Here is a 24,167-nt window from a genome sequence, read left to right on the forward strand (position 1 = left end):
GCATATAAGTATGAATGCTCTGCATCTTAGACACTGGGAAAATAATTCCTGTGAAAAAGGGAGGAATAAATCAGGAAGCACAAGGACGATGCCCCTCACACATAGAAGTAAGTTTATGAATAAAGAACCAATAGTTTTGGCCAATCGAGGACATAAATGGAATCATCAAGGTCAGGTGAAGTGTTATAGGTGCAGCAGATATGGGCATATAGCCAGATTCTGCCGGACTCAGATGGTGGATCAGGGAGTCAAGTATGGGAATACTGATCCCAGAAAGTCATGGAAGATCAAGAGAGGTCGATTTTATCCTTGGCGCTCAAGAAACCTCATATTTGGTCCAATAGAGTGCAAGGATAGGCCAGAAATGAGAGAGATGAATTATGGAAGTCCGGTAAGTGAGAGAAACGACAAGAGATCAAGCTCGGTAATTGAAAGGAAAGAAAAGAAGTGGAAAGAGACTGAAAAAATTGATGTGAAAGGGCGAAAGAAGGGACCCAGACGGCGGAATAGGACCAAAACACTACACGTGGGAACATTAGAAGTAAAGGAGAAAGATAAAGAGAAACATGAAGATAGCGAACTGTTAAATAAAGTGGAAGAAAGTGGAGGTGAAAAGAATGACAACTGGGTAAATGAATCAACAGAGTCGAAGAGAATCGAATGGCCATGGAACCACAGAACTGAAACTTCCTATGGGGAAAGGGCCCTCAAGTTGAAAGAGACAAACAGACTACAACAAATGTATTTAGGAGCAGTATTTAATGAAAACATGGGATGGGAATAGTTTTAGAAAAAAAAAAAATTAAGTAATGTCATGTATATAATTGTATATAGAAAATTTAGAAGGAGGGATAGATTGTAGTTAATAAGTAGGCCCTGGAAGAAGGCACATCCGCCTGAGGACCTGTATAAAATTTATATATATGGGATATAAATTTTTAGGGGGAGAGGGATGCAATGTAAGGACCCAGCCTTACAATAAATTATAAAGTTTGTTAAATATTGGAAGAATTAATTGTGGCGTATATAGTTAGTTTCAGTCAAGTATCATTTGTTAAGAAACACTGAAATTCGAAGGTTAGTCCAAACACACCCAGTTAGTTAAATCTCGGTTGTATGGAAAAATTCCTTAAGCGAGTCAGTAAAAGCAATCATAATGGACCGAAACAAATCCCACTTAAGACAGGAGCATATACTCTATAGAAAGGGCACTGAGTGCGGGAGTGGCCCTATTATAGATTTCACGGTTCGACCTCTAGCAGGTGTGGGCGACTAGAAATGGATATGGGGGTGAGGTCACAAAGAAAGCCTGAAACTCTCTTAGCTGACCGGAACTTACGTTTAATTTCGAGAAATTACCAGTATTTTCCAGATTATCGGAAGTTCGGTCACACTAGGAAAAAGAAAGCACGCCCACGGAAATGAAGGGAGACGAATAGGATCACGGATGAAAGGATGTGGAAGTCAACGATTGGCCAGTAAGAAAGCGGTGGGAAATTTGAGAGAAAGGAGAGAAGGGAAGAAAAAATTGATACTGATCATTTCGGAGAGGAGTTTTTGTGGTGGAAGCAGTCCTGGGGAGATGGAAGCTGTAGTGGGAGAATTGATTATAAGAATTTATTTTGTGAAAGTCTAGAGTCGGAAGTATCGTTCCCTTGAAGAAGTTAATGCAGTCTATGGAGGAAGAATGGTGAAACGCCCTAGAGGCAAATTTCTCGATTGAGCAGTTGAGTGACTAGTCGACCCGGAAGGTATCCCAGTCCTCGGACGCAACGCAGATGGAGGAAGAAAGGAGATAAGATCCGGTATTATCTTCAGCCGTGCAGTACCCGGTAGAGAAACCCAGGATAGATTACTGTGTTCCCCGGATGAGCAACCTTTCGCTTTCCAGTCCTCACCCCGAGCAGATAGGAAGAGAGACCGAGCAGGGAGGAATACCAGACCATTGCGTAAGTGTTAGAATAAGTACTGAGAATATAATTTGTAAAAAAAGGGGAACTAATTTAATAATAAAAAGGACTCTAGGAGGACGCTATAAGTTTTAAGAGAGAATGTCAAAGTACTAAATATATATTCATATATATTTGAACGAGTGTAATACTTAAGGAGTGATAATTTAATTTAGTATAGAGATCAGAGTAATGCAATTTAAGAGTAAGTTAATCTGTAGTAGGAAGTAAAAATTTTGTCCTTGAATTATTGTGAATGTTAAATTGCTGTGAGTATGACTTATTTGGGGTAGAAAATGATTAAACAGGTAAACAATTAAATGAGCATCTAGCCCTAATTGTGAAATAGTGGATTAATTGAACGGAAAGGTAACTAAGTAAATTGGTTGGATATTGTTGACTGTTGACATGTTTGCAAGTAAGGATTCTGGAATGAATATATATGTATTTCCTAATAAGTTGGGAAACGAGCACTTATGAAATTATATTTTGTCTGTTCATTGGCTGATGGTGGTTTATTGACTTACATGGACTGTTAAGGAGCAAAGAGACAGATTGTGCGTTGTGAGGGGTAATAAATGCCCGGACCTACTGAAATCTTTGTAGAGCAACATGAAGAGACACAGTGATATATATATATATATATATATATATATATATATATATATGTAGATATATATAAGTATTAGGATTTAGTAGTTCTTTTGATAACAAGGTTGACTGTAAATTACAAGATATATACACATTTAAAAATTAGTAAAATAACAAGTGTCAAACTAAATACTGTATTCTGTTAAAGGTTATTGTAATTTTCTTATATATAATATGACAATAAAAAACAAATTGTATATTCTACATTCTTGTGTGTGTGTCTGTCATTTCTAAACTCAGCCAGTCCAGTGGAAGAATACCTTAATATATTAGGGGTCCCCGTGAGTCTGGGAATTTTCTGAAATCAATCAAGTCAGGTGTTAAAGTGGGAGGGGTTAAAATAAGGGGGATATAAAAAAATATAACATAATATAATATAATTGGGGTCCCCTTTCAGCCTAGGATTTTCTACATATAATAAAAACAATAAATCCCCCCCCCCCACAAGGTACTCTCCGTTCACATTGACTTCTTTCTGCGACCAGTCTAATCTTCTGAAAGCTTCCTCAAGGGCAGCATTAAACAGCTTGGGAGATATTGTGTCTCCTTGACGAACTCCTTTCTCGATTTTAAATTTCCTACTGTCTTTGTCTAGTCCAGGCCTTCTTAAACTATGGGTCGCGACCCCATTTGGGGTCGCGTAGCAAAATTCTGGGGTCGCGAAAGATTTTAATGTCAAATATTTAAATACACGATTTTATAACATCTAGATGTGTATTTGTGCAGAGTCACACTCACACACCTGCACACAAACAAAGGGAGGAATGCGCGCGCACACGTGCAGCGAGACTATGATTCAATAACACTGACTGTAATGTGAACTAGTGCAGTATTGACGCTCTTCTAGTGTAGTCAATTGTCAGTGTTCCGCCGTAACGAGATTTTAGTTTTTTTTATTTATTCGGTAATTAATAAATCAATTATTATATGCAATATGTTATTTTTATATATTTATTGTATTTTAGGATCGAAATAATTTTTGGCCATGGATAAATGGCTGAACTTAAATAAGAATAGCAATGACGCAGATAATAATGCTACAAACTCTTCTCAGGCAGGACAAAATATTGAAAAACAGGCATCTTATGTGCGAAAAAGAAAATATGATGAGTCTTTTCTTCAATTTGGCTTTACATTTCAAAATTGTAAGGGTAATGAACAACCTCTTTGTTTGATCTGCAATGAATTATTGGCTCCGGAGAGTATGAAACCATCAAAATTAAAAAGACATCTTGAATCAAAGCATGTTTCGTATGTCAATAAACCAAAAGAATATTTTGAAAGACTGTATAAATCTTTAAATAAAGAAAAAAAATCCTTTGAAAAATTTATAACCGTTAGTGAAAAATGTTTACTAGTGTCATATGAAGTTTCATACTGTATTGCTAAAAATAAAAAGCCGTTCACCATTGGAGAAGATCTTGTATTACCTGCTGCTATTAAAATGGTAGAAATACTACATGGAAGTAAATATGGCGATGATACTCGAAAAATTCCTTTGTCGAACGACACTGTCTCGAATAGAATTTCTGATATTAACAAGGACCAATTAGTGCAACTTATTACAAGAATTAAAGAAAGCCCAAAATTTTCAATTCAGTTGGACGAAACAACTGATATTACTAAATTGGCTCAGTTGTTAGTATATGTCAGGTACGTTTATAAAGAGAGCGTGGAGGAAGAATTGTTATTTTGTCGTCCTATGGAAGACCATACTACAGGGAAAGACATATATTGTAAAGTTGACGAATTTTTAAAAACTGAAGGTTTAGAATGGAAAAATTGCTGTGGAATATGCACAGATGGTGCAAGAGCGATGACCGGCAAAAATTTTGGTTTTAAATCATTTTTTCAAGCTGCTCATTATGATCATATAACTTTTACTCACTGCCTTATTCACCGAGAGGCCCTTGCACCAAAAAAATTAGCACCAGAATTGAACGATGTGCTTCAGGATGCTGTTAAGATTATAAATTTTATTAAGAGCCATGCCCTTAACAGCCGCTTATTTTCAAATCTCCGTAAGGATACGGATTCCAACTACACAACTTTATTATTACATGCAGAAGTAAGATGGTTGTCAAGAGGTCAAAGTTTAAGAAGGTTATTGCTATTAAAGGACGAGATCGAAATATTTTTAACCGAACGAAAATGTGAACTTGCTGCTTTTTTTCAAAATGACTTATGGCTATCCAAGCTGTGTTATTTGTCAGATATTTTTGCGAAATTAAACGATCTCAACTTGTCTCTCCAAGGAAAAAATTGCGATATATTTACTTCGAATGATAAAATTGAAAGTTTTATCAAAAAGATCAACATTTGGAAAAGTAGGGTAGAAAAAAATTCGTTCGAAATGTTTTCCAGTGTCGACAATTTTATAATCGAGAAAATTCATTGTAAAACTTTTATTGCAAAAATTATTGTAGATCACTTAAAAGCGCTAGAAACACAGTTCCGTACATATTTTATATTAAATATTGATTTCCAAAAAATAGTTTGGATTCAAAAGCCGTTTTGGATTGGCTTAAGTGAGATTGATCACCTGCCACTTAAAGCTCAAGAGGAATTTGCTGAGCTTTCGAGTGACTCAAACTTAAAACTACAATTTCAAAAAAAGTCCTTGACTGAATTCTGGATCGGAACTAGAACTGAATTTCCGACAATCGCTGATATGGAGTTAAATGTACTTCTACCATTCAATACCACATATTTATGTGAAGTTACTTTCTCAGCTTTAACACATATTAAATCCCAGTATCGTTCAGCGCTAAAAAATGTTGAAGAGGTCTTACGTCCAGCAGTGTCAAACATTCCACCAAGATTTAATTTGTTATGCAATAAAAAACAGGCACATCCATCTCATTAAATTTTTTACTTTAATTTTAATTTAATACTTACCACTCAACGACTGCGTTCGAATATATTCGAGCGAACTAAGACGGTCAGAATCCCCTTTTATTTATGTTATTGCAAAAAATGCAATTTTGATGAAAAATAGGGCATATAATTTTTGTAACTATAATTAATACAATTTTACAATTTTTTGTGCAATTTTTAATTTTAGATTTTTGTATGTTTCAAAACGAATTCTAAAACTATATATTTTCATATGTATATGTATATTGTTACCTAATAAATAAATCATCAAAAAATATTAATTTATCTTTCTTTTATATTTATATGGGGTCGCCAAGAAACTCGCAATCATAAATGGGGTCGTGAATGAAAAAAGTTTAAGAAGCCCTGGTCTAGTCTAATAAAGTAGGTAGCACTCTCATATATTTTCTTCAAAATCATAATATATGGGGTATCTATGCCTTGTCTTTCCAGTGCCCGAAACATTGCCTTATGGAGTCAAATGCCTTTTCATAATCCACAAATGCCAGGCATAATGGTGTTTTATATTCATTTGCTTTCTCCATTAGCTGTGATATTACGTGAAGGTGATCCACAGTTGAGAATTCTGTCCTAAAGCCAGCTTGCTCTTTTCGTTGATTCTCATCAAGTATTCTTTCTAATCTGTTAGTAATGACCCTTGTGAACAACTTGAAGATGTGGGATAACAAGCTAATTGGTCTATAATTTCCAATTTCTAATTTATCTCCTTTCTTATGCAGCAAAACTATGATTGCATTATTCCACTGCTTAGGCGTCACACCTTTTCTAGTGCACTTTGTGAAGAGCCTTGCCAGTTTTTGTGTTATGTCTCTTCCTCCCAATTTTAACAACTCTACAGTAACTTCATCTTCCCCCGGAGCTTTCTGATTCTTCATTTTCTTTAATGCATGTTCTACCTCATCAGGAAAAATATCGGGTATGTCGTATGTGTTGCTACTTTGCAATCCATCTTCCTCACTGCTGGCATCATTCCCTCGCTCCTTGTATAATTCTCTATGGTAGTCTTCTGCTATTTGAATTATGCCTTCTCTGCTGTTTATAAGTACATCATCGCTATTCTTCAGTTTCAGTATCATTTGTCTTTCTGTATCACTGCTCATGGCTGCTGATTTAAATCCTTTGTTTTCCCTTAATGCTTGTTCTACTTTTCTTGAGTTAAATCTTCTTATGTCCTCTCTGAGTCTCTTTCTAATGGCTTTGCATAACTCAGTATAGTCAATTTTCTCCCTGTCAGTGTTATTCTTGCTCTTCATTTGTCATCTTTGGTTCATCATGACAAGTGTTTCTTGACTAATTTTTTTCTTTTTTCGATTTCTTTTTCCCTATAGGTTTCTTGGGCTTTATCACTTTCAGAAAGTTGTAATATTCCTCGTCGATGTCTTGGTCCTGAGCAGTCTGCAGAAGCTCAAACTTGTTCTTAAGTTCCAGTACATACTGCTTTTTCTCCTCCTCTCTTATCTCAAAGACCTTTGTATTATTTACTTGAGTAGGTTTTTATCTTTCCTTTCCTACATCTATATCAAGTGTACATCTTTCCATTCTGTGATCACTTCCAACATTTACCTTATTCAGGACAGTAACATCATTCACAATATATCTTCTGTTAGTGAGGATGAAGTCGATTTCATTAGTTGTTAATCCATTTGGACTCTTCCATGTCCACTTTCTGTTCACCCTTTTCTTGAAAAAAGTGTTCATTACTGACATTCCTTGAGATTCTGCAAATTCCACAAGTCTTTCGCCTCTTTTATTTCTTTCACCAATTCCAAAATTTCCTATAGTTCCTCTTTCTGCGCTGTTTTGCCTTTTTCCAACCTTAGCATTGAAGTCCCCCATAATAATAGTGTAGTGGGTTTTCTGCTCATCTAGAAGACTCAATTTCGGTGTACATTTCTTCAACCTCTTCATCATCACGGCTTGATGTTGGTGCATAAATCATTATAATCTTTAGCTTGTACCTCTTAGAAATCTTGAGTATTAGTCTTGACACCCTTAGTTATGTACTTTTGAATTCCAAAATGTTGTTTTTAAAATCTTCATGGACCAGAAACCCAACTCCACCTTCACTCCTTTCACTGTTTCCATTGGTGTACAGCAGATTTCCACTTGATAAACTTATAAGTGATTCATTTCTTCTTCTTGTTTCAGCCAAACCGATGATATTCCAATTCACATTTTCTAATTCCTTTTCCAGCTCTAATATCCTGTCTTCACCGATGAGTGATCTTACGTTATAACAGGCCAATTTCAGTTTCCGTGCATGGCAGCCTGGTCATACCTAGAGATTCTTAGCACCCTCTGCTTCGACTCTGATCCTATCACTGCCGTAAGAGGGAGAGTGAAAGCTGCTGGGGACTGAGGGCCATTTGTTTTGTCGTGCTGTCATATGCTGGAGGGTTTGGTCTTTTCCTCTTCATGCTGACCAGGCGTTGTGAAGAGAATCACTCTACACGTCCATTGCCACCTAAGTGACGTAACAGGGCTTACCATCGAGAAGGTGTGCATGAGTGGATTTTAGGGAGGCAGGCCAATCGGACTTCTCCTAAATCTTCTGTAATAGAGAGATATTGGATCCATCAGTGTTTTAGGCTAAGTGTCTGATAACACACAGGATACCTGTTCCCCTCTAAGCCCCAATTTTAAGGGGTTATGCACTTTCTTTGAACACCAGTGTATATCAAAAAGTTAATGTACGTCGTCATTATCTGGACTCAGACACTTGGTCTTTCACGCGCATGCACCAAGATAACAAATCATCTCTACTATAAATTCCATCATGCACTTCGTGGGTTTACTATCTTGTGATCGTGACTCCAGTCGAAAAACCCTGTCAACTTCAGGAAAGTAGAAAATTCTTAATATTATTTTAGCATTACTTTGTTTTTTAAAATGGATTTTGTCTTCTTGCACTCGTGGATTTTGGTTGGTGGTTTCATGTATTTGGGGTCAAGTCTGGAATTCTTGGACCTTGATTCCAGGTGCATTAGATCTTGGTTTTGCATTGGTTTTGTCTTTGAGTAGAAAGAATTCATTTCAATTAATTTTACACCCATTACAACTACAGAAAGAATTAGCACTGAACTGTTCTACAGGACATCACAGAAGTAATTCCTCTTTTCATAGTTAATTATTCTTGTTTAAATATAAGATCGGTATCATACATTTATTGTAGGAAATCTTGACCCAACGCTCACATCAAACTAATCCGGTTAATGTAATATAAAATCTTTAAGTATTAAAATCTTTAAAAACGCGAACATATCCCTATTAAAGTATTATTAAAGTAAATGAAATTATATAAAACTAAACTTGTCTTCAATTCACATAGTCTAACTATGAGAATTGAAGCTAACTGCTATCACGGACGAGCCAAGCACAGTCGATGCACATCAACCTACCCCAAACTAAACCCATCAGCATTGATGGGTTTAGTTTGGGGTAATAGACTAGAAACAGAAGACAATTGTCAAACTGTATTAAAACTATATTAAATTAAAACCGTATTAAAATATTCTTAGGCTGAACTTCTTAATACATGACCAGGTATTTTGGTTGTAAACCGTGCTCACAAGTAGTAACAAGTTAAAACAATATCCAATCTCCTATACTTTAAAATCACAACAAGCATAAAATCACAACATCGCAACAAGATTATTACCATTAACGAATGTGAATTATGCTATTCACACATGTGTGTGAAGGTCCATGAGTCCAAAATAGTATATGGTCTCGGTGCATTTATAAAACAACAGTTTAATTTTATTTTAAGTGTTTCAGCTATTAACAGTTTTATGTATTCTTTCTGTGAATTTATCACTTTAGCTTCATTAAACAGAAAAACACAGTTCTCCTAAATGGCGTGAAACTAAAGTTCAGCTGCACCTGTCCTTTTCGCCCTCACAGATGCCTTGTGTTGTTGTAAATGCATCGAAAGATAATTTTGGATAGAACTAATGTTATAGACAATATTGGTTTGCTTCATGTTAGAGACTGGGGTTGGGTTCCTTGACCTAAATATTGTATGAAGTTTACTGGTCGGTAGTGCAACTATTTTGAATTCTGTATTTTTAAAAATGTTATTAATGTCTTTCTGGTCTATCATTGCTGATGGGCTTAGTTTGGGGTAGGTTGATGTGCATCGGCTGCACTTGCCTCTTCCTTGATAGCAGTTAGCAGACTATGTGGATTTAAGATAAGTTTAGTTTTATATAATATCATATAATTTAACAATCCTTTAATAGGGATATTATGCGATTTTAATACTTAGAGTTTTATATTACATTAGCCAGATTAGTTTGGTGTGAGTGTCGGGTCAAGATTTCCTACAATAAAGGTATGATATCAATCTTATATTTAAACAAGAGTTCTTAAAGTAGGAAAAATTGGGCTTTATTGCTCTTACATTTTGAAATAGTTAATTATATAATATCAGTATAGATACACCATAGTTTACCCATAAATTTAACTACATGCGTAGTGTAAAGGGATCATTTAATTTCATCTCATATTGTGGCTATCTTCACAATGAGATACCAGGTATTGCACTACTTCGAATAAATAACACTTCTCTAGTAGACGAGGCTACTGTTATTTATTCTCAGTGGGCACCACCACCCAGACATATTAGCATTAGCATTAGTAGAGGCATTTGATGCAAGAAAGCAAGCTTATGCAGCATCAGCCAAAAAAAAAAAAAAAAAAAAAAAAACCCACTTCCACTTCACCCCTCTGTTCGTTCCAAATACCTGTCCAGCTGAGCCTTAAACTTATTTAAGCTATCAACCTCCACCACAAAGGATGGAAGTCTCTTCCACCAACCAACCACCCGCTGGCTAAAGGCAAATTTCCGCACGTCTATCCTACATCTGTCTTTCCTCAATTTGAATTTATGCCCGCTCAGGTGATTTTTCTGAGCTACAGGAAGAATCCCATCAGCATTGGGCATGCTTAAACCATTCAAGGCTTTATACACCTCTATCAGATCACCTCACTGGTGCCTAGTCTCCAGACACTGTAATTTGCAAACCTTAAGCCGTTCTTCGTAAGAGCACCCCTTTGTTCCATTCACTAATCTTGTTGCCCTTCTCTGTACTCGTTCCAGCAGCTCTACATCCTTCTTGAAATGAGAAATTCTTCTTGAATATTTCGAAGCTTGCTGGCTTACCCATCAGTACCCCAATAAGGCAAACATGCCATCACAGTTTCGAAGTTAATTCCACAAGGGTGATGCCAAATGGTGAACAGAACGATACTGTACTGCAATAATTAAAGACAGGGATGGGATACACTTAAAAAGAAAGGGTGCAAGAATATTTGCTGATGCTATCGAGGCAGTGTTAGGTGGGTCGGAAAACTGCTAGCTTGAGGGGGAGACAAAGACCAATAGATTGACAGTAGCCACTGGCAGAGGTGAAAGAGATTCTTGCACTGCTTCTATTAGAATGAGCAGAAGCCTGAAAAACAAGATGCATGGTATTTCAGAGACTGCTGGGAGCCATTGCGGTACAAGTAAACACATGGGTTGTGTTAGGGTAGCTAAGAATAGAAACAGGTGCAGGTATACTTGCGTGTACACCAATGCTAGGAGTTTAGTAAATAAATTTGATGAATTTCAGGTATTGCTCAAAACATCAAAGGCAGATATTGTTGGGATATTAGAGACGTGGTGTCACACAGATATAAGGGATGCAGAACTGCAATTTGGGGAGTACAACGTCTACAGAAAGGATAGACAGGATAGGAAGGGGGAGGGGTTATGCTATTAGTTAAGAAACACATAAAAACCAAGGAAGTGAAGCCAGTCGACATCGCTGGACAGTGCAGTGTTGAGTCAGTTTGGTGTGACATAAGCATTGGGAGATCAAAATTGAGAGTAGGAGTGTGCTATAGGCCTAATGACTCTGATGAGTATAATAAGGAACTGTACAGGGAAATAGAGTGGGCCAGTAAATCAGAGAGTCTTATAATGGGAGATTTTAATTTCCCAGATATTGACTGGAATTTGAGGGCTGGTTACTCACACACTAGTAAGACTTTTGTGGATTTATTGGATGATTGTTTTCTGCATCAGCACGTTCGAGAGGCAACCAGAGAGGGTAATACTCTTGATCTGGTTATCAGCAGTGATCATTCGTGTGTTAAGAATTTGCAGATAAAGGAACCACTAGGTGGCAGTGATCACAGTGTGCTGAAGTGGGATTTACTCAAAGAGGTAACTACCATTAGGGGTAAAGGGAAGGGTTATTGCTTTCGTAAAGGTGACTACGATGGACTGAGACAGTATTTAAATTCTATACAGTGGGACCAACTGATGATGTTACCAACAGCAAATTCAAAATGGGAAGCATTCAAAGAACTTATCTTGGAAGCTACTAGGCTTTACATACCAACTAAGAAATATTGTTCAAGGTTTAGGCCTAAATGGTTGTCAGATGAACTAATGAGGCATATGGCAGAGAATTGGATTGGATTGGATTTGGGTTTTATTGGCGCATTAGCATCTTAGGCTATAATGCGCCAATATGGCAGAGAAGAAAAATGCATGGGATACTTACAAATTAACACATGACACAGAAGCCTATGATAGATACAAGTTGATATGCAACCAAGTTACAAAGGAGGTTAGGCAGGCGAAGGCAGATTACGAGAAATCCTTGGCAAGGGATGCAAAGAAAAACAGCAAAGAGTTCTTTACTTATGTAAACTCTAGAAGGAAGGGGATGAATCAGATTGGTCCACTTGATATTGATGGGTCAACTGTTGATGATCCTGCTCAGGTAGCTAACAAACTAAATGAATATTTTGCATCGACATTCACACATGAGGAGTTATTCAGCAAGGGGAATGCCAGAGGTGTATTCAACTCTAGCAGTAAGCTACAGAACCTTGAAATAACTGGGGGTAAAGTGGAGGAGAAACTGTTGAAGATAAACACAAGAAAGGCACCCGGGGTGGATGGGATCTATCCAGTTATATTAAAGGAGGCAGCAAAGGAAGTAAGCAAACCCTTAGCCATAATTATGAGAGCTTTCTTGGACTCAGGGGAGGTACCCATAGACTGGAAATGTGCAAATGTGACCCCAATTCACAAAGCAGGATCAAAGGCTGACACAAGTAATTATAGACCTGTGAGCTTAACTTCTGTTCCAGGAAAATTAATGAAGGCACTGGTCATTTAGACAAGACTTCAGTTATAGCTCAGACACAGCATGGTTTTGTTAAGGGGAAGTCTTGCCTGACCAACTTGATTGGATACTATGATGCAGTCACAAAAGAACTGGATGCAGGGAATAACTTTGATATTATATACTTGGATCTTAGAAAGGCTTTTGATACTGTTGCACATGGAAGACTGCTACACAAATTGGAGCAGTGTGACATTGGAGGCAAATTGCTGCTATGGATAAAGGGGTGGTTGAGGGGGAGAAGACAGAGAGTGGTAATCAATGGACACTGCTCATCGTGGACTAATGTTATTAGTGGAGTCCCTCAGGGCTCAGTGTTGGGTCCATTGTTGTTTTCTGTATTTATAAATGATATTGATGATGGTATATCAAGCTTAATGTCCAAGTTTGCAGATGATACAAAGGTTGGCAGGGTTGTCAAGGACACTACTGACACTATGCTGCTGCAACAGGATCTGGAAAGGTTGAGCAGATGGGCTGAGAGGTGGCAAATGAAGTTTAACATTGACAAATGTAAAGTACTACACATGGGAAACAGCAACCCCAGAGCAACGTATCAACTCTATGGTACTACACTGACAGTGGTAGAGAATGAAAGGGGCTTGGGGGTGGTTGTGCAGGCAGATATGAAGTTCTCTGAAGTGTGCAGATGGGCTGCAAGAGTAGCTCATGGAGTATTGTCAATGATATACAGGAATTTTTCCAGCAGGGATAAGGAGGTGATTATTCCATTGTATAAGGCAATGGTCAGGCCACACCTAGAGTACTGTATACAGGTCTGGAGGCCTCATTTCAAGAAGAATGTAGAGCTGCTGGAACGAGTACAGAGAAGGGCAACAAGATTAGTGAATGGAACAAAAGGGTGCTCTTACGAAGAAAGGCTTAAGTTTTGCAAATTACAGTGTCTGGAGACTAGGCACCAGCGAGGTGATCTGATAGAGGTGTATAAAGCCTTGAATGGTTTAAGCATGCTCAATGCTGATGGGATTCTTCCTCTAGCTCAGAAAAATCACCTGAGAGGGCATAAATTCAAATTGAGGAAAGACAGATGTAGGATAGACGTGCGGAAATTTGCCTTTAGCCAGCGGGTGGTTGGTTGGTGGAACAGACTTCCATCCCTTGTGGTGGAGGTTGATAGCCTAAATAAGTTTAAGGCTCAGCTGGACAGGTATTTTGAACGAACAGAGGGGTGAAGTGGAAGTGGGTTTTTTTTTTTTTTTTTTGGCTGATGCTGCATAAGCTTGCTTTCTTGCATCAAATGCCTCTACTAATGCTAATGCTTACAAACACCAGCCAAGGAGTAAAAATTTTTTTTTTTTTTTTTTATTCCTTGACTGGTGTTTGTCTTTAATTATTGCAGTATGGAATTTGCCAGCCCCATAGGCCTGTTTGAAGATAGAATGATACTGTATTTAAATTAAAGACTAAATGCAGAAGGCATAATATGATATGGGTTTCAATTAGCTATCTCATATCGTGGCTACCTTCGCGAGATACCAGGTATTGCACTACTTCAAATAAATTAAACTTCACAACTGTAATGGCATGTTTGCATTATCAGTTCTGCAATTACCAGTGTCACCATTTAATCACCCTTGTGAAGTGGGGAAACGATTGCACACCTTCAGTCCATGGGGAGCTCCCCTGAGTCCAATGAAGCTTTCATAATTATGGCTAAGGGTTTGCTTACTTCCTTTTCTGCCTCCTTTAATATAACTAGATAGATCCAATCCAACCCAGGTGCCTTGCTTATGTTTAACTTCAACAATTTCTCCTCCACTTTGCTCTCTATTAGAGTTTGATAAACTTCTGGCATTCTCCTCCTTGAATACTCCTCATGTGTGAATGTAGATGCAAAATACTCATTCAATTTATGAGCTACCCGAGAATGATCATCAATAATCAAACCATTTATGTGAAGTGGACCAATCTGAGTCACCCCTTTCCTTCTAAAGTTTACATAAGTAAAAAACTCTTTGTTATTTTTCTTTGCATCCTTTGCCAAAGATTTTTCGTAGTCTGCCTTCGCTTGCCTAACCTCCTTTGTGACTTGATTGCAGACTGGTTTATGTCTGCCGTAATCGTTTTTGTCGCCTGATAATTTATATGCATCCCATGCATTTCTCTTCTCTCACACCTCATTAATTCATCTGACATCCATTTAGGCCTGCACCTTGAACAGTGTTTCTTGATTGGTATGAAAAGCCTAGTATCCTCCAGTCTTCTGGTATATCACCTGTAAATAAAATTAGATTAAACAATTGTATGAGGTGTTTTAATATTGCATCGCCTCCCAATTTCCATAGTTCTGCTTGGATACCATCATTTACAGTGCCTTGTCATTCTTTATTTGGCTAATTGCTTTCTGAACTTCTTTTGCTATCGAGGGTGCTTTATCTCTTCTATTATCTAAGGCAAGAGCGTTTTTTCCTTCCCTTTTGAACAGGGTGTGGTAATATTCTTTCCATATTTTTTTAAATTTCTTGCGTGTTTCCTGTTTTTATATAGTTTTTATTTTTCGTTATCAGTGTTTTCAGGATGTATGTTTTAGAGAGTTCCTTTATAACCCGGTAAGTTGTTTTAGGGTCTTGACATTTATTTGCCTCTTCGTACTGCTTTGGTTTGTGTTCCAGCCATTTCCTTTTAGAAGCTTTACATAGGTTGTCTATTTTGTTTTTTAGGATTTTATATTTTTCCCTTTTTTCTTGACTATTTTCTTTGTTTAGGAGGTTTTTCATTTGTCTTTTTTCCATCCATACATCTAAAATTTTTTGCTGTAATCCAAGGATTATTTGGTTTTGTTCCCAAGGTTTCTAAGGCTTCTTTAGTAATTTGTTTAGTTTTCTCCCATATATTTTCCACAGATTATGAATAGTTTATATCTTTTAATTTTTTTCTAGTGTTTTCCCATAAATTTCCTTTATTTTGTCTTCTTCAAATCGTGATATGTTTAATGTTGCTCTATTGTTCTTTGGCTTCACATTTTTAAATTTCCATTTAATTGTTGCTGCTAGCAGGTCAGTGTCAAAATCTGTACTCTAAGCGTTTTAACATTTTGAATGGATGATTTTCAGTTGTTATTAAAATGTAGTCGATACAGTTTTTTTGTATTTCCATTTGGTGATGTCCATGTATACTTATGTTGAGAACTGTGGTAGAACAGTGTGTTGATGATGAATAGTTTATTTTCTTTGCAGAAGTTCAAGAGTTTTCTCCTCGCTCATTTCTATTTCCTATCCCAAACATTCCTATTTCATCACTGAAGTCTGTCGAAAAGTCTCCAACTTTTGCGTTAAAGTCTCATTATTATTATTAAAAATATCTTTGAATATCCATTATTATTAAAATATCTTTTTTGTTTGTGTTATCTATGGTTTCTTTTAGGTCTGAATAGAAGGCAGCTGTCTCTGTATCATCATGTGAGGAGTCTGGGATGCATATCTGGATTATTTTTATGAAGATTCCTTTTTCATTACCTTTTATTCTTAAACTTATCATTCTTGAGCTGTGCAGGTGAATTTCTATTACTGAATTTAATGAATATTTCTTTACTATGAAAGCGACTCCTTCTCTATGTATGTTGTCTTTTCTCCCCGAGTAAGATATCCTTCCTTCTGTCATATCCAGTGTTCCTTCTTCTGTCCAATGTGTCTCTGATATTCCTATGATATCCAATTTGATCTTTTTCAATTCTTCTTCTACCAATTTTATTTTCCCGGGCTTGTAAAGCGATCTTATGTTATGGTGTATCATTTAGCATCTTACGTTATGGTGTATCTACATTGACATTATATAGTTAATTTAGACCCATATCATATTATGCCTTGTCCATTTAGTCTTTAAATACAGTATCATTCTGTTCACCATTTGGCATCTCTCATATTGAGGAATTAACTTTGCAACTGTAATGACATGTTTGTATTATCAGGGTACCAGTCTACTCACCGATGAGTAAGCCAACAAGCTTTAAAACGCATCTGGGTGGCGGTGCCCACTGAGAATAAATAACAAGTCTCCTCTACTAGAGAAGCATTATTTATTCAGAGTAGTGCAATACCTGGTATCTCGTTGTAAAGGTAGCCACAATATGAGATTAAATGAAATAGTGCCTTTACACTATGCATGTAGTTAAATTTATGGGTAAACTATGGTGTATCTACACCGATATTATATAGTTAATTTAAACCCATATCATATTATGCCTTGTGCATTTAGTCTTTAAATACTTATAGAACTTATTGAGCAGTGTAGCTCTGCCATATTTTAATGTAAAATAATGTAAAAGTTAATGCTAATAATGTAAAAGCCATATGGATCTCTAAATTCAGTTTCCACCTCTGATGTTTTGTCCCTTCAGTGAATAGCTGAAAGTGGACTGACAAGGCTTGAGCACACATTACAAACACATTACCATTATCCATGGATTAATATCTTTTATATAAATATCATCACCAGGAAGCAATTTGGGATTTATTGAAAACATTAAGACACTGTTACAAGAGCCATTTCAGAACTTCTGGTCTCATATAGTGAATGTATGATGATCTGTGAATAGCATTCAGAATTGAGTGAACATCCAAATGTATATAAGATAAACTTCCAATACAAGATATAACAACCTGTTACACACAAAAGAGTTGTACATATCTTTCACCTCCAGGCAACATTTTCTCTACATGGCTTAACAGTCAAGGTTACAGGGTACAGTTCAATGCATACATCACAATATTTTTAAAAGCATATACATCTGTGTTTGTCAATTTCAACCTCTTTGGTCACTCTACTGAAAGCAACTGAAGCTAGTTGTCAAGGCTTCAAATTGGTTGTTTCTAATGTGAGTATTAGAAACAATACTGCTAGGCACGGGTTGATACCTTTTAAACAAATACCAAACACCGAAAGGAAAATTTTTTTTTTTTTTTTTTTTTTTTAACAAATAACAAAACTGAGGCACCATTGTGATAGCTGTTTCAAGATTAATGGACTTGGTCGTCCTGCTGACTTATGATCTTGAAATAGCTGTCATAATAGTGGCTCAGCTTTTTATAGTCCATGGCTTGCACTGTCTGATAGATGCTACTTCTTAAATTTCCTTTTTTGGAATAAATCAAATCCTCTCATATATCTTTCCTCACCAATAATCTACAAATCATGATGTGGTACTTTTGTTTCAATTTAGCTGAGTTATAGCATTTATTTGGCAGGTTAGCTGTTTATTTGAAGACCACACAAACAAGTGTATTTGCAAACATTATTCATCCAACAACTACTCTTTGTAATGGATAATGGCAGATACACTGACCATCACATGCATTTGGCTCTTTTTACCAGTCTTGTGCATTTTTCTGAAAACTGCCTTTTCTCATGAAAAGCTCAAAATTAAGCAATGGGGTTATGAAGCAAAAAAAAAAAAGCAGACAGCTCAAGAAATTTCAAACAATGAATGTTTGAAATCTCGAGTGGATAAATTATATAAATCCTAATGTATTTAAAGATGAAATGCACAAGGCATAATTATATATGGGTTTTAAGTAATTAACTATATAATACTGGTGCAGATACACTATGATGTATCTACACCAATTGGTGTAGATACACCATAGTGTATATTTCCATAGTGTATATACACCATAGATACACTATGGTGTATCTACACCGATACACGATAAAATCAACAAAAAGGCTAAAAATTATTACATAAAAGACGCGCACACGCACACTTCCATTACAGGTGTGAATATAATATGATTTACCTTTTATGACCTTGAATGAGAGCATTCCAAGCACTGGTACCCAAAGGATCTATGTGAATTCCTGTTCCAGAGCGAGAGGATCCCATGACAAACCAGCGATAGGGTGGTCGTTTTTCTTCACCAGTATATTTAAATAAATCATCTCGGAAGTAAACTGGAACTTCATAATCATCCAACAACTTCTTTCGCCGTATATGCTAATTTAAAAATAACTGTAATTATATATATATATTACTGCTTGTAATATTACTAGCATATACAAGGTTTGGTCAAAAAGCTCTGTGAATAATATAGTTATGGAAGAACAAATAAAGTAAAATTTAAGGAAGGAAAATTAAAGAAAGAAAAATATAATAATCTGTTAATAATCTTATAATTTTTGAATGCATAGTAATAGCTAAAAGGTTGAGTAGAGCTTACAGCAAAATGTTTTGATCGTACAAAAAAAACTAAGCTTTAACTTGTCATTACATGACATCTAAGCAAACAGCTGCTGTGTGTGAACACACAGCAGCATTTGTTCCATGTAATGAAAATGGTATAAAAACCATTATGGGAATCCTATTGTCTCAAAACTTGATACTACGACATGTTGGACAGACAACTTGTGTAATCAAGACTTGGCTAATATTGGTGGGTCTTGATTACACAAGTTGTCTGTCCAACATGATGCACTGAAAATTATGAAATTTGTAAGTGACTGACAAAAACAGTGCGTTGTGTTGCACCTGCCTTATTTTTCTGATTTGGCACTATGTGACATTTAACTATTCCCAAAACGGAAACAGGACATGAAAGGAAAAAGGTTTGAGTTGATTCAAGAAATCCAATCAAACACAGTTAACTGCCTAAAAGGATTCTCAAAAACAAACAAACAAACAAAAAAAATCTGCTTACACTTTGGCATGAACAGAAGAGTTAACAATCAATCAGTTTAACAATGAATTTACTCGTTAACCACATTCAGCAGTCATGTAAACTTGAACCATGGTCCACTCAAACGTATTAGTTTCTACACTCTCGTATTACACTACCCTGATACGTCAGGCCACAAATTCAAAAAATGTTCTTATCATGGCCAGTATGAAGGAACAAGTACTGAAGAAGAATATCATACTAAAGAACTTAACAATTTAAACATTTATTATTGAATAAAATTATTTTTTTGCAATTCACTGAACTTTTTGATCAAACATTGTAAAATGATAAGCAAATTAAATCTTCAAGAGAGTAAAGCACTAAAACTTTACTACAAGGAGTAAATGTATGCTAAATAAAATTTACAAAAAAATAAAAATGAACAGTAATAAAAAAAGAAATACAGAATCATTCAAATCTTCAAATGGAGAGAGAGAGAGAGAGAGAGAGAGAGAGAGAGAGAGAGAACCCCTTGGCATTACAATTCAAATAAATTCCCCTATAGTCTCAAATTTGTTATACACTGATGTAAAATAATTATCTATGTTACTGATAAGAAAATAAATTAAAGAAAAGATTATTTAAACATATTTATTTACAAATATGTTTGTAAGCACTTCCTAATTCATTTCACAAATATATGTGGTCTCAATTCTAATCTCAACGATGTCCATTTCCACTTGCAGTCTGCCAAACCCCATGTACTATTTCGGACAGAATTTCAGTTATCGGTTGATTCAACTACTGCTCATCTCAGATGCCCAAATTATTCGCTGTATGATTACTTTCACCTCAAAGGTGGTACTTGTGCAATGTTCGTTCTGATATTCCCTGTCAGGGACTTGGCAATTTGAAATCTCCTCTCTTTGATCTTCCCTGGCTTAAAATCTCTCTACCTCATTATGTAAAATTCATCTATTGTCTCTACCGTTCTCCCAACTCCACTAATCACTTGGAACTCTTTGACTTTCCCTCTTTGCAACTTGACTTTCTCAAGCCCAACTTTCCTAACAGTGAGGTAATATTCCTTGTTGATTTTAATGTTCACAACTCCAGCTGGCTTCCGTTTTCTAGTCACACCGACCCAGCAGGTCGAAATGCTGAGGCTTTTGCAATTACTAATGACCTAGCACAGATTGTTCATTTACCTACAAGAATACCGGACAATCCTAATCATACAGCCAATACGCTTGATCTTTTTCTCACAAATAACCCCTCTAAGTACACGGTCGAAGTGAGAGGTCCTTTAGGCACTTCAGATCACAACTTGGTGATTGTCTCTTCTCCAATGGAACCTTTATCTCATGGGTATTCCCAACTTTGTCTTGTTTCGCATTAAAAGAATGCAAAATGGGATGACCTGCGAGACTTCTTTTCTTCTTTTCCTTGGTCGGATTACTGTTTCAAAACTTCTGATGTCAACGTTTGCTCAGATCGTGTCAGTGAAATTATTCTTGCAGGAATGGAATCCTTTATCCCACACACCACTTTAAAATCTCGTCCTTTATCTAAACCTTGGTTTTCCAATAAATGTGCTAAGCCTGTTCATCAAGAGAAGAATATTGCATATCGTAATTGGCTTGTTTCTAATTCTTCAGTTTAATTTTCTGCCTACGTCGAAGCTCGCAACAATTGTAAAGCAGTTATTAATCAGTCCAAACTAGAGTTTGAACAGGCTAAGAGTAGAAAACTTGCTTCTTGCCCTAATGGTAGCAGAGCATTCTGAACTCTTGCCAAAGCTATTGGCTGTAACTTTTGCCCATCTCTGTTCCCATCTCTGTCCAAACCAGATGGTTCTGTTGTCACTTCAGCCAAGGATAAAGCTGACCTGCTAGCATCCCATTTTTCTTCGAGCTCATGTATTAATGATCTTGGTAAAACACCTCCCACCATTCCCAACACGCTCCATTCACTGCCTCCTGTGATCTTCCGTCAAAAGGATATCAGAAGGATTTTGATGAATACTGATGCTAAGAAAGCTCCAGGTCCTGATGGTATTTCTCCCTTTGTTCTCAAAACCTGTGCTCCTGAACTTACTCCTATTCCTTGCCGCCTTTTTTCACTTTCTTATTCCAGAGGTGTTTTTCCTTCTGCTTGGAAATTTGCTCATATCCAGCCAGTTCTTAAAAAGGGTGACAAATCCCTCCCATCGCAATTACTTCTACTCTTTCTAAAGTAATGGAGAAATCAATTTACCGCCAACTCTTAAACTACCTAGATACCTTCCGTCTGATCAACAATCGGCAGTATGGATTCTGTCAGTGTCGCTCCACTGGTGATATTCTGGCTTAAGTTACCCATTTATGGACTAATTCAATGGAAAGTTTCGGTAAAACACAAGTAGTTGCTCTTAATATCTCAAAGGCTTTTGATTGTGTTTGGCATAAAGGTCTTCTACACAGGCTTCCATCTTATGGTTTGCCAACTGTTTTTTGTAATTGGTTATCCAGTTTTCTCTCTGATCGCTCACTGAGGGTGATGGTGGATGGCTCTCTGTCTTCTAACTTCTCCACTAATGCCGGTGTCCCCCAAGGTTCAGTTCTTTCCCCCACTCTTTTCCTCTTGTATATTAATAACCTTCTTCCATTGACTGGAAATCCCATCCATAGTTTTGCCGATGATAGCACATTGCATTCCACTTTCCATTTTGAGAAACCTTGTCCTGCTCAATCAGCTTCAACTTCTTGAAACTCTGCTACCAATTCCTTAAATGCTGATCTTCAGGTAATTCTCCAGTGAGGCAAAGACAACTTAGTTGATTTCAACCCTTCTAAAACTCAGTCTTGTCTTATATCTCGCCAAAAGGATTCTTCTGCTCCTATGCTTATCTTTAGTGACACTCCGATTTCTAGGCAAAATATTATATCTCTTTTGGGGATTACCCTGACTTCTAATCTCTCTTGGCACAAGCACATTACAAATATTGCTTCCTCTGCATCTAAAAAACTTGGTTTTCTCTTTCGCTCACTCCGTTACTTTTCTTCCAAACAGCTACTCACTCTGTATAAATCGCAAATCCGCCCTGCCATGGAATATTGTTCCCATATCTGGGGTGGTGCCCCCAAAAGCTCTCTCAGGCTTCTTGATTCCATTCAGAAGGGCAGTTACGTTAATTAATGATTCATCTCTAACAGAGTCTCTCCACTTGCCGTCCCATAGACGTACTGTTTCTGCTGCATGCCTCTTCTATAGATACTTCCATGGGCACTGTTCTTCTGAATTGGCTTCTATAATTCCCGCTCTCTCTTTCAAAACAGTCCGAGCACGTGCCGCCACCAGCCAACATCCATTTACTGTCCAACTTCAAACCACAGAACCAACTTTTCATCTTCCTCATTTATTCATTCAACTGCCGTTTTCTGGAACAACCTTCCTTCGTATGTATTTCCTGAAAATTACAATCTACAGAAGTTCAAGTTCAATGTCAAACAAATATCTTCTTTCGTCTTCTCAACCTCCAATCCAAGCATGGTACTAAGTACTACAGGTTCTAATACCTCTTGTGTTTGGGGTTCACATAACAAAAAAAAAAAAAATACATTCCAGGCCATATGAATACCTCTTCATTGTGACTAGCAAATAGAGAAACAAATACCATTGCAATATCATTAGGTATTCTATAACAGATATTAGCATTAGTAGAGACATACGATGCAAGAAAGCAAGTTTATGCAGCATCATGCAAAAAAAAACAAAAAAATTCCTATTTCACCCCTCCATTCATTCCAAATGCCTGTCCAGCTCAGCTTTAAATTTATTTAGGCTATCAACTACACACCACAAAAGATGGAAGTCTGTTCCACCAATCAACTACCTACTAGCTAAATGCAAATTTCCGCATATCTATTCTACAACTGTCTTTCCTCAATTGGAATTTGTGCAAGAGGAAGAATCCCATTAGCATCCAGCTTGCTCAACCCAAGGCCTTATACACCTCAATCAGATCACCTCACAGGTGCCTACTCTCCAGCCACTGAAATTTTCAGAACCTTTCTTGGTAAGAGCACCACCAATGTTCGCCTCTCCAATCTTGTTTCCCTTCTTTCTACTCATTCTAGCAACTCTACATAATTCCTAAAATGAGGCCTCCAGACCTGTACACAGTACTCTAAGTGTGACCTGACCTTTGCCTTGTATAATGGGATAATCACCTCCCTGTCCCTGGTGGCAAAATTCCTATATATTATTGACAAGACTCCATGACCTGCTCTGGCAGTCCCTCTGCACTGCCCATTGAACTTAATATTTGACTGCACAATTATCCCAAGGTCTCTTTCACTTTCCACTTCCCTGAGTGTAGTACCACACAGTTGGTACGTTTCTCTTCGGTTACTGCTACCAACCCCGATGCCTCCGTAGCCAGGTGGGCAGGAGCAGCAGTGCATAGCCCACGCTGCTTGATTAGACCTGGGTTCCAGCCCGTGCCCACCAAATACGGAGGATGCGGAAAGGTCAGGGAATGACCACCGCATATCCCCGGAGCAATATGGCTTTAGCTGCTAATGCTCCTAAAAACCAAATAACTAACAAACAATAACAACTGCTACCAATATGCAGCACTTTGCATTTGTCAATGTTAAACTCCAGTTGCCACTTTTCAGCCCATTTGTGAACTTATCTTGATCCAGTTGGAGTAGCATACTGTCTTTACTGTTGTTAATAACTCTGCCAACCTTTGTATCAACTGCAAACTTGGACATTAAACCTAATATTCCTTCATCAATATCATTGATAAATATAAAAAACAACAAACGGCTCAACACCGAACCCTGGGGAACTCCACTAATAACGTTTATCCCTGAAGAGCAGCATCC

The 24,167-nt window shown here is 37.0% G+C and overlaps 1 protein-coding gene across 2 annotated transcripts in view; it reads right to left on the reverse strand.

Annotated features, from left to right (window-relative positions):
* Positions 1-24,167, reverse strand: part of JMJD6 (Bifunctional arginine demethylase and lysyl-hydroxylase PSR) — a 442,994-nt gene that overhangs the window by 260,670 nt on the left and 158,157 nt on the right. For both annotated transcript variants that reach the window (XM_090386671.1, XM_090386670.1), the window contains exon 4: positions 18,436-18,632. In XM_090386671.1, coding sequence (XP_090242797.1) covers positions 18,436-18,632 — 197 coding nt within the window. The remainder of the gene's footprint in view (positions 1-18,435; positions 18,633-24,167) is intronic.

The sequence above is a fragment of the Mastigoproctus giganteus genome, chromosome 12 (assembly GCF_048544385.1).
Source record: "Mastigoproctus giganteus isolate SK-2022 chromosome 12, ASM4854438v1, whole genome shotgun sequence".
In the NCBI taxonomy this organism is placed as follows: domain Eukaryota; kingdom Metazoa; phylum Arthropoda; class Arachnida; order Uropygi; family Thelyphonidae; genus Mastigoproctus; species Mastigoproctus giganteus.